The sequence below is a fragment of the Streptopelia decaocto genome, assembly GCF_964273445.1.
Source record: "Streptopelia decaocto genome assembly, chromosome: 1".
In the NCBI taxonomy this organism is placed as follows: domain Eukaryota; kingdom Metazoa; phylum Chordata; class Aves; order Columbiformes; family Columbidae; genus Streptopelia; species Streptopelia decaocto.
This window is the reverse complement of record NC_138663.1, coordinates 134,321,835-134,332,814: the sequence shown is the minus strand read 5'-3', so window position 1 is coordinate 134,332,814 and position 10,980 is coordinate 134,321,835. Positions and strand designations below refer to the sequence as shown.

The window sequence follows — 10,980 nt, the reverse complement described above, 5'->3', positions numbered from 1 at the left end:
TCTCTGCCCTCAAGTGTATCAACAGGTCCCCCCAGCTTTGTGTCATCAGCAAACTTACTAAGCAATCCCTCAAGTCCTGACTCTAAGTCATTTATAAAGACACTGAAGAGCACTGGCCCTGAGATGGATCCTTGCAGAACCCGCTAGTGACAGGTCACCAGCCCACTCATGGAGATGATGTGGGAAAAAATAAGGCACTTCTGGACTTCATCTGAGCTCAGATGCTGAAGATCAAATGTTGCCTTCAAGGAACTAAAAGTATGTAAGGTGGATCCAGCCTTCAAACTACACAAAAGCCAAAAAACAGCTACAGGGAGGGAGGTGGCTTCTGAAGAAGTTTCTGGCATGATATACCTTTGTTGCAGGGCAGGAAGCCTGCTGAGATGCTCTCCTTGATTTGACTCCCAGGCAGGTGGCCTGTAGTGTATAACTCTGCAGGGAACAGTCAGGCCTCCAGGGAGCCAGAGTCAGGTGGGCAGGCTTTGACAGATACGGTGAATTAATTAAGCAGCTTTCTTTGGAAGAAATAGAATGGAAGCTATATAGGGAAGGGCATTTGAATTCTGTTCTTCAGCAGGCATGTTGTCAAGTGATCCCAATGTCTTTCGGAGTTTTAACGTCAAGGACAAAAACCTGAGCCTGACCTATACTTTAGAAAAGGAAGAAATCTCTGAAATAAGGTTTCATATCAGTATTTTTTAGAAAACATCCCTACATATCTGCATTCTGCAGTGTGACATTTCAGATGGTCCCGATGTCTTAAAGCATCAGGTTGCTGTTAAGTATCAAATTTATGGGCAAAATCCAGTTTAATTGTATTCCGTTTACACTAAACCTTCTTTTTTCTACTCACCACCCACTGACAGTTGCATATAGTACAAAGTCCCTGTGCTTGAGTTGCACAAGTGAGGAAAAATGTAAGCAACTACAATTTTTCCTCTACTTATTTAAGAAGGAGCACAATTACAATGGTCCCGCACCACAACATATAATTAAAGTCTCCAACTCTTATGTATGGAAAAAAATTAGCCATATACCTAATTGGAAGAGTCATAAGAAGGCAGAATGGCTCAACCTTCTATTCCCTTACCAAGGAGTTTCCACCTTCTCATGTAAATAATGAGGCACATCACTGTAACTATGTAAACCACAAATGGAGGATGCATATACTTTTTATTATTAAGTGATGCTGCTTTTTTGGCATATAGAAGAAGCTTACAAGAAGCAAGCTCCTGGGAATTGCTTTTGGGTTATGTGTCTTCCCATCACTTAGGAGAAACAGAGGTGCTAGACATGGCAACTGTAATAGAACTTAGCCTAACCTTTTTCCACTATGCTCTGTTACCAGCTATTCATTTATTAATATCTTCTGTTAAGAAACATGTAACTTAGACTGCATTAAAGAAGCACCAGATTCTCACAATTCATTTCTGCCTGAAACAGAAACCTGATCTGCAAGAACCTGAAAATCGGTTACTCCTTTTGAGAGCAGAGCTTAGCAGAGTGACAGCTGACAAGAAGCAAAACCACATCATACTTCATGTTGTATTTCTTGGATTAATTACTGCTTCTGCTCCTCCAGGATGAATTTGAGGGCCAGGTTTCATCTGTGTTGTCCTTACTTGGCTAAATGTCAGGTGAGCAAGAGAGAAACCTCCCCTCACCATCGATATGAAGAGGTAAAAGCTGCCATGGCTGTCTCGCTCTTGAACTGTTGAGTTCAAACAACACTGTTACGGTACAAAAATGGATCGGAGCACTTTAGGGAGAGGCGATGAAATGTTTTTCGAAGGGAAAGTGCGGACCCATCGCTTTACTGTCACTTTCTGCCCCGGGGGATGATAAGGCAGCTCCCCACTTAGCCTTAGTAAAGGGCTCCAAAACATGAATGCCAGTAATTTTATATATAAATATATAAAATAAAATATTACAGTTATTTTTAGAGGCCCAACAGTTTTAACGCGTGTGGTGTCTCGGCAGTGCCAGATCTGCGGTCTCTGACGCCTCACGCCGGCAGGAGGCTGCGGGCAGGGCGGCGGCGGGAGCCGCCGCGCCACGACCCTGCCAGGCACCACGCCATGCTGCCTCCCCGGGAGGAGGAGGGAGAGCGGGACAGGCGGGTAGCTGGGTCTCCTTACCGCCCCAGACACTCAGCCGCCCCCACAGCCTCCAGCGCAGCCCACACAGCCGTGGCAGCCACGGCCGGCGGCTGCCCCACCGCTACCAAGCGAACTACGGCTCCCAGCAAGCACCGCGTCCCGGCCGGCACTCATTTGCGCATGCGCCGTGAGCACTAACGCGCATCCTCCCTCGCTACCCGTTACTCCCCTTCTCTGCGGCCGAACGACCTTCCTCCCAGCCCATTGGCTGGTCTCCCTCCCGCCGGAAATAGCGCTTGCCCCTGTGCCTCCTGGGAGTTGTGGTTTTCCCGCCCCCTAGGGCCGAGTGGTGTCACCGGGGTGGCTGGGGCGTGCGTACTACCAGTCCCGGCGTGCCGCGCGGCGCGGCCCGGAAGGCGCAGTCAGCAGTCGGCGTTGGCGGGCGCAGCGAGAGAGAGCCGGCGGGCAGCGATGACCGGACAGATGGCGGTGCTGGGTGAGTGGGGTCCCAGGGGCCCGCAACGCGTCTCGGGCTGCTGAAGGAACGGTGCCCCGGAGGCAGGTGGCGGTGGTGGGGCCGGCGGAGCGCTGCGGAGCCCCCGCCACCCCTGTGGCGGCCTCCGCCTGGCAGGGCCCAGGCGCGTCTCGTCAGGCTGCCCCAGGCGGCGCGCTGACCGCGGCTCCGTGTTTTTGCTGGGACTGTCGCCAGCGGTATCGCCCCGGGCTGGCTTTTCAGGCTGGCACGGCGTCCTGTGGCGTGTTCGGTGTGTTCCTCCGTTTGGAAACCGAGGTGCTCAGTGGCGTGTTGCTCAGAGTCTCCTCCCGAGGTTCCCGGCTAAAAGGAAGCCTTTCTCACTGGTCTGTTGGAAAGCACAGCTGTGACAGCCCTTTCCTTCTGGGAAAAGAGTTTATCGGCTCTTTGGAATTTAACCTGTTAACATTTCTTCTTGAAATTTTTTTTGTTGGTCCTTCCCCTACCCCCAAGGTGTTGCTTTATATTTGATTTTTGGGTTTCTTGCTTTGTCTGTTGATTATATGTAAAATTGAAAAAAAAAATCACTTAAACTAGTTTACCTCTTGATTTCAAGGCATAGAAAAGGTGTGGGAAGATGTTTTTTGGGAGCTATGACTGAAATAGGAGGAGTTAGCATGGTTTTGCAGCTCCCTATTTTTAGACTTCCAGTGAAGCTAGAGGAGATGTTTGAATTGAGAGTTTGTCATCTCACTGTGATTTTGTGCAGCCTTATTAACGAGATGTCCCTTAGAGGTCATTCATAGGTAATTCTCCAAAAAGTATTAATTAGCCTATATTTTTAAAGTACCTTGCAGAGAGAAAAATAATTATTACAAGGTGGTGATATTTTTGGCTTTACCATACCTCTTGGGCTGTTTTTTAACCAGTTTAATATTTAGTGCTGAAGTTTTTTGACTTTTACCACTTTTTGTAGAATTAAGGGAGTTGAACTTGCTGGTGACCTTTGAAAAAATGGAAAACTAAGTAGGTAGCTGAACAAGCTTCAGAGTGTAAAATAAAACTGCACGAATTGTAATGTACAACACTGTCTAATTTGCATTGACTTCTAAGTTTGAAGCAGTAGATAAACTAACTCTTTTTTTTTTTTTTTAAATCTGTGTTTCAGGTTCGGCTATTCTGGTTCTCTTGTTAGCTGGCTATCTAGCACAGCAATACTTACCAATGCCTACACCGAAAATAATTGGGCTTGACCTTGGCACGACTTACTGCTCTGTTGGTGTCTTTCTTCCTGGAACAGGGGAGGTGAAGGTTATTTCAGATGAAAATGGGCACAACAGCATACCAAGTATAGTTTCTTTCACAGACAGAGATGTGTATGTAGGATATGATGGCCTAGAACTGGCTGATTCAAATCCTCAGAATACCATATATGATGCAAAAAGATTCATTGGGAAAATCTTCACTTCAGAAGAACTGAAAAGTGAAAGTAGCAGGTATCCCTTTAAGGTAAGTAGCCACTTTTTTTCTGTTCTCTCCAAGCAGTAATCTATATGAAGCTTGAAATATGTAGTGGGTGACCATATTTTCTGACTTTGGGTCATTTGGCTAAATCTGATATGCCTGAAAACTGTAAGAGGTATCCAGAGAGGGGAGGAGGAAATGGTTGTAGAAGTCATGTACCTCTGTGTGAGAGCTGACAGTGATTTTCCAGAGGACTCTGTCCTCTACTGCAAAATGTGTTTCTGGGTAAGCTTCCAGCCCCTTCTCTTAAAGTACAAATTTCAGCTTGCAGTTGTAACTGTGCTTTGCTAAAACTTCACTTCTCCCCTGATATTCTAAAGAAAAAAAAAGAAGTGTAAAAGTTATGTCTTCTCTGTCGTAGCACATTATTTCCCCTAGCACTTTTCTAGTGCTTTCTTTTCCAGCAGCAGATGTTGATAGCTGCTTTTTGAAAAAAAATATTGCATTAATTCAGCATGGTGCAGTATTTGCTGAAAAGAGACAAATTTTCAGGTACTGCAAACAGTCTTTGAAAAAGTTGTTCTAGTACCAACCTGTTTGGTTCTTTTCAGAAAGAATAACCTTTGGGAAGCTTTATCAGTAAAGTGAACCTAATGTTTAATAAGCATTACTTTTGTCTTTGAATGTGCTGTTGAAGTTGCTTACACAGTTGCTCCAACTGCTTAAGTTGCATTTTTTGCATAATACTCATAATCAAGGAATAAAAGCGATTCAGGAAGTGACAAGAGCACATTCTTATTTTTCCAGAATAAACAGACTATATGTGAATAAAAAATTTGGTGGGAGCAGGGTGGGAGAGAGTAAGAAAAAGACTTCTCACCTGTGGGTTGTGTTGCTTTTTCCTCCTAGATTTTTGACAACAATGGATCAGCTGAATTTTCTGTGACAACTAATAAAACCTTTCGCATCACTCCAGAGCATATTGGCTCTCAGCTGTTACTGAAATTGAAGAGAATGGCAGAAGGCAACCTTGGTGTGCCCATTTCAAAGGCAGTCATCTCTGTGCCAGCAGAGTTTGATGAAAGACAACGGAATTCTACCATTAAGGCAGCTAACCTTGCAGGTGATGTGTCTTTATTGCAGCATTTTTCTATGAAACCTTCAGGTCTATTTCACTAAAAATAAAGTCTTCAGGGAGGAATTAGAAAAAGTGGCTCACTAATAGACAACATTAGAGTGGATTTTTTTTTACAGACCACTAACAATTTTGAGGAACAGCAGAGAACTCTTGGGTACCAACAGGTGCAGCTGACTAATGCAGACTCAGAGAGCTTGAAGAAGTAAGTTTTACTTAAGGGAAAATAGTCTTTTTGGTAATCTCCAAACAAACTGTAAATTATTGTCCAAGGGTGCTCTGTAAACAGAAATAGAACATGTGAAATAAGTCTCCTTAGCAAGGTTTCTCTGGAAGAAATGCGTTTGGGCAAATGATGGTTCATGACTTCACCCTGACTCTGAAGTAGTAGTACTTTAGGCCTAAGTAAGGAAAATGGTACTATTTCTGTTAGATCTGACATTTTAACTTAAGGTAAGTTTGTTTGGTTTTGGTTTTTTTTGGTTTGTTTTTTTTTTTTTTTTTTTTTGGGGGGGGGGTGTGGGTGGTTGGTTGGTTGGTTGTTTTTTGTTTTGTTTGTTTTTAAAAAAAGTAAATGTCATGTTGATATGAGAACTGCAGTTTTCTGAAGTGTACCTGACTGTTGCTTGGTATCTTTGCTCTTTGTAGGGCTAGAAATTTTGCGAGTAATCAATGAACCCACAGCTGCAGCTATGGCTTATGGACTCCACAAAGCTGATGTGTTTAATGTTCTGGTGGTGGATTTGGGTGGAGGAACTTTGGATGTGTCTCTGTTGAACAAGCTGGGAGGGATGTTCCTCACACGAGCCATGGCAGGTGAGAAAAATGCTTTACTTTCTCAAGGAGTTGGGGTGGGAAAGTCAGCATTAGAGAGGCTTTTAAAAACACACCAGCCCTGTCATGAAGCATTCTCTGACTCTGTTCTCAGCTGTCATTCATGCAAATAAGATTTGTGACTACTTTGAACAATTAAGATAAATTCACAGGTTTTGGCTCACTCAAAGGAGTAAGTTGTGGCTGTTAACTTCTGTGCCCACTAGTAAAAGTGCTGGTGCATGTTACAGTTGCTTTGACTGGACTTTTGGGGATGTTACAAATCTCTCTGTTGCCTTTGTCCAAGATGGAAATACTTGCCAAATCATTGACCAGTGTTTTAAAGTATCCTCACCTTGTGTTTGGCTTCAGCTCAGTTGGGCAGGGTTTGGGAATGCACATGCTGTTAACCTAGAGGTAAGCTTTGTGATATGTGTATGTCAAAGTGATTTGTCACTTGGCAAAGACTTCTGGCAACAATGTTAGTGAAACTGTTGTGAATACACCACTGCTTTTCAGGTGACATGGGTTCAGACAGGTCTAAGATGCAGTGCTGCTTAAGTGCTGTTTAAGTGAAGTTTTGATGTGAGCTGCCACTGAGTGTAACAGCAAGAACCACCTATCATACGTTTTTCAGTGGACAACAATTATGTCTGTTTTCCCAGCTCTGTGAGCTCTTGCACTATGCTTATGGTCCAAGTATTATTGTTCTGGCCCTTGAAGCACCATCTCCCAGTAAGCTCTGAAGGTGATGAATCTGATGCCTTCTCTTCTGATGTTTCAGGTAACAACAAACTTGGAGGACAGGATTTTAATCAGAGGCTGATGCTGTATTTATATGATCAGCTCCATCAAAAGTATGGTTCTCTGCCAACAAGGAAAGAAGAAATACATCACCTCAGACAGGCTGTGGAAGCAGTTAAATTAAATCTGACTGTTCATGAGGCAGCTACACTAAGAGTGTTGTTGACTGTGCCAGTAAGGGAGCTTACAAAAGGACTTCCAGAAAGTGAGGTGAGAACAAACACTCTGCTAAAAGGCAAACCTTCACAAAAAACAAAAGATCTGCAAAATCTTGCAGGCTCTTCAAAACTAGAGGACAACTCTGCCCAAGTTGTGTTTGAAACAGAAATCTCTAGGAAGCTATTTGAGACATTAAATGAGGACCTTTTTGAGAAGATTCTTGTGCCCATTGAACAGGTGTTGAAGGAAGGCCACCTACACAAAACAGAAGTGGATGAAATTGTACTAGTCGGAGGCTCTACCCGGATTCCTCGGATACGCAAAGTCATTCGGGATTTCTTTGGAAAGGAACCTAACACCTCTGTAGATCCTGATCTAGCAGTTGTAACAGGCGTAGCTATCCAAGCAGGAATCGTTGGTGGGTCCTGGCCTCTCCAAGTCAGTGCTATAGAAATTCCTAATAAGCATTTACAGAAGACTAATTTTAACTGAGACAAAAGTCTTCCCTATTGCATTCCATCTCTCCAAAAGCATACTCTAGTGGTGCATACTTAAGCTGACTGGCAGTGGAGCCTAATCTTAGCTGTATTCTATTCATTTTTTATCTATTCCAGTTCAGTGCTACTGGACGCCTGTGTTAAAAACTAAATGTTACTTTCAAGGTACAAGTGTTTTTTGAAGTTCTGTTCTGTATTCTAGTTTGAATGTTGGATGAAATGATGACACACCCATGTCTTCTTGCTGAATTTTATTAGCAAACTCTGAAAAGGTGTGTGTTTAAAATTTAAAGGGAGCGTGACCAAAGGTTAGAGATACTGTGGCATGGTACTGTAGGAATTCCCGGGTTCGATATATTTACTTTGAAAGAATGTGAAGCAGTGTTAATGCACATAGCACTAGCAGTATTGAGCTTAAATTTATTTATCAAATTCAGTCACTTGAGCATTTAAGCACCTTTCTAAAATGCATGTTGCAGTGTTTTTCTAAAAGACATGCATTCATTTTATTGTTCTGCTGTTCATAACAGCAAAATGGTATTACTGAAGCTGTATGGCAAACTGTCTCATGTTTCAGCCAAACCGTATTAAGAAACCTAGCTCTTGATAACGTGGACTCATTTGACGTGTCTCTGAGGGCTTATTTCCTGCTCTGGTTTTGCTAGTTCACATACAGGTGCTGCTGTCCTACCACTGATGTTCTCCACAGAAAACAAGGGCATTTGCCAACTATTTATACCTCCCCCGTCTTATTTGAAAGCTGCAGTAATTTTATGTATCTTAAAGCCACACTTGTATATCTTCCCTTGAATTTGACCAACATAAATGTCATCGCTGTGCATCTACAAGTGTGTGAGGTCTTTCCCCTGGAGTACCCCAAGCTATACTGTTTTCAGAGAGAAAGTGTGGGACAGAGGGAACTGCATGGATAATATCCAGTTCCTGTAGTCCTAGCAAATGATAATTCACCCAGCTATTTCCTACTTTTTAGCTCGTATCTCTGGTTTAAGTTTTATTGTATCCCCACTCTAAACCAAACATAAATGAGAGATTGTAGCCCTTTTGAGAAGGACACAGTGTGTATAGCTCAGGATTTGAGGTAGCATTTCTTAGGGCTTTATTTTAGGCAAGTGGTTTGCTACCCAGCTATCTGGCAAATGCATACGGAGAAAAAACATTAACTATCTGGAAAAAAAAAACAAACGTGAGAGTTCTGCTCTCTTTGGAGGGTTCAATCAACAATTAAAGCCAGTTGAATTCTTTCATCTGTGTAGAACTTTGTACAATGAAAAGACTTCATTCAGCTAAGACTGGTTTCAACATCCATCAACCCAGTCTTAGGTAAGCTCTAGTAACAGGTGGTTCTAAGCTTTTCTTATATGCTCCAGAATAATTTTGTTTGTATTAAGCTTGCCAAGATAAAGTGTGGGGCTTAGATTTATTGTTTAACCTATGACTATATACAATAGGCTTCTTTTTCTCCTGGCAGTAGGCCTGATTTATGGCATTGCCATAAATCAGTTGTGCTGATTCAGCTGTTTGCATAGCTGTTGTCTAAACATATCTTTGAAGTAATCTAATTAAAAACCTCTTAAATTGAATCATAGTGGCACATAGCCATTCCATCAGCATTGTTTAACTTCACAGAGGATTCCCAAAATGCTGCTAAGATCTGTTTACTTTCCCCAAGCTGAAACAAAAGTGATTTTTTTTTTTGAGTTTTTTTTTACTTTGTACCTCTTTGAAATTGATCCTGTCTAAGTCTGTGTGGAACTTTTAGTAACTAAAACTCCTGCATTGAAAGAAGTGCCTCTTCAGCAAAACCATGGATAAATGCCAATACACAGTACAGTTCTCATACACAGTTGCTAATTGGGGCCTTTGCTTTGCAGCTATAAATGTATGTGCTTAATTTAACATATATTCCAATGTTTTTGGAGTCATTGTGGCCTTTCTTTCTGCCCTGCTGTAAATTCATCTCAAAGCCTACTGGAGTTACAGTAGGTCTTTAGTCTTCATTTTTTAATGCACTGTGTAAAATGAGCAGACCTGTAGAAGAATAGAACTACATCACAATGAGGTTAAGCTATTAAAAGCTTTTTGCAATTTTGGGACAACTTAGGTAGTAGTGTGGGAATAACTTTAAACTGTTAAACTCTCAATGCAATAAATGAAGTACTTTTTTCTTTCATATATTTCTTCAAACTGGAGGAATTAAATCTCCTTCAGTGTTAGCCTGGGTAAGGGAAGGGTGAGTTGTATTTATTCAGATTTCTATACAGATTTTTTTTTTTGAGTAAAGAAGTTACTTTACATTGGATATCTCACAATGCATCCTTATTTATTAAATAACTTTTCTGAATTCTGCTATCAAATTATTTATTTTGTTTCTTTTGATTTTAATACTGTATTTTGGCACAAACCATTGAATTTTAAAGATGAGTCCACTGTACTAAGTGGATATGTCCAGGTACACACATACACTGTTTACCAAAAGTGTCTCTAAACAAATTTATGTTTGAAGGCTGAAATCTTTCTACAAATAATCCTTAAAATCTGAGAATGGTTGCCTGTGGTGTTAGGTGTGTAACAAATTTATACAGCTAAAGCTTGTTTTGTGAGTTGAAATTCTGAAAGAATAATATGTCTTACCAACTGTGTGTTCCTGAATTGTTTCCAAGTGCAGATGATTAAATGCGTTTTATAAATAACCTTTTAGAACGTTTTTAATAAAAGCAATTTCTGTCTGTTGGACATGCCTTGTTTCAGTCTCTCTGGGAAATACTGTAACAGCACTATTTCCCCATCTTCCTCAAATTCCTTTGGAGGTTAGAGGAGGATGAGGTTCTAATCCCTCGATTTACTGAGTGGTTACTATACCCTGGAGTGACAGATCTTTGGCAAGTGGCAGAGAGGAGTGTTTAGGAACTCGGGTGGGAGGAGGAAACATCCTTTCTCTCCTCAAGCTGCAGTTTGGGGTGGAAGAAGAGAACTGAGAAGTGCAGGTTGGTACAAGGAAAAGCTGGGGATGACTGGGAGGAAGGAGAAAGCACTAAAAGGGTGGGGAAACCCTGGTCAAAGGGGGTGGCAATGAATTCCTTGCTCCTGCTCCTGAGTGAGCAGCCCCACGGGAGGAGGCTGGGACCTGATCCTCAAATGCCCTGGAGGCATGGAATTGCTGTGTGGAGGAGAAGGTGCAGGAGAGGCGAGGGGTGTGCAGGGCTATGGCATGGCTTTGGGCTGTCAAGGGAGTTGGCTGGTGACACTTGGTTTGGTGGGCTGTGATGGGAACTGCAAAATCTGAATTAATGTTTAACTTGAGGGAGCCAAGTGGTTCCTCTTTGTGTTTTAGAGTGAGTCTCTGACATCAGGCATGTGAGGAGCGTAGAGGTTGCAGCCCCTTGGTGATTCTGCAAAATTGCCTTTTCCTGCCTACCCTAAGCCTGTTACATCACTTACTTTCATAAGCTATTGGTGCATGAAAACATAGCAGGAGCATATCATGCTGCTTCTGCCTCTGCTGCACCTCCTTTCTCA

General features: G+C 42.4%; 1 protein-coding gene across 1 annotated transcript; it reads left to right on the top strand.

The window, feature by feature from the left end:
- The first annotated feature begins 2,525 nt into the window (after positions 1-2,525).
- Positions 2,526-9,218, top strand: HSPA13 (heat shock protein family A (Hsp70) member 13). The gene is made up of 5 exons (XM_082070587.1): positions 2,526-2,595; positions 3,740-4,080; positions 4,945-5,158; positions 5,819-5,986; positions 6,768-9,218. Exons 1-5 carry the CDS (start codon positions 2,571-2,573, stop codon positions 7,436-7,438), a joined length of 1,419 nt encoding a protein of 472 aa, XP_081926713.1. The 5' UTR covers positions 2,526-2,570; the 3' UTR covers positions 7,439-9,218.
- Positions 9,219-10,980: the final 1,762 nt, after the last annotated feature.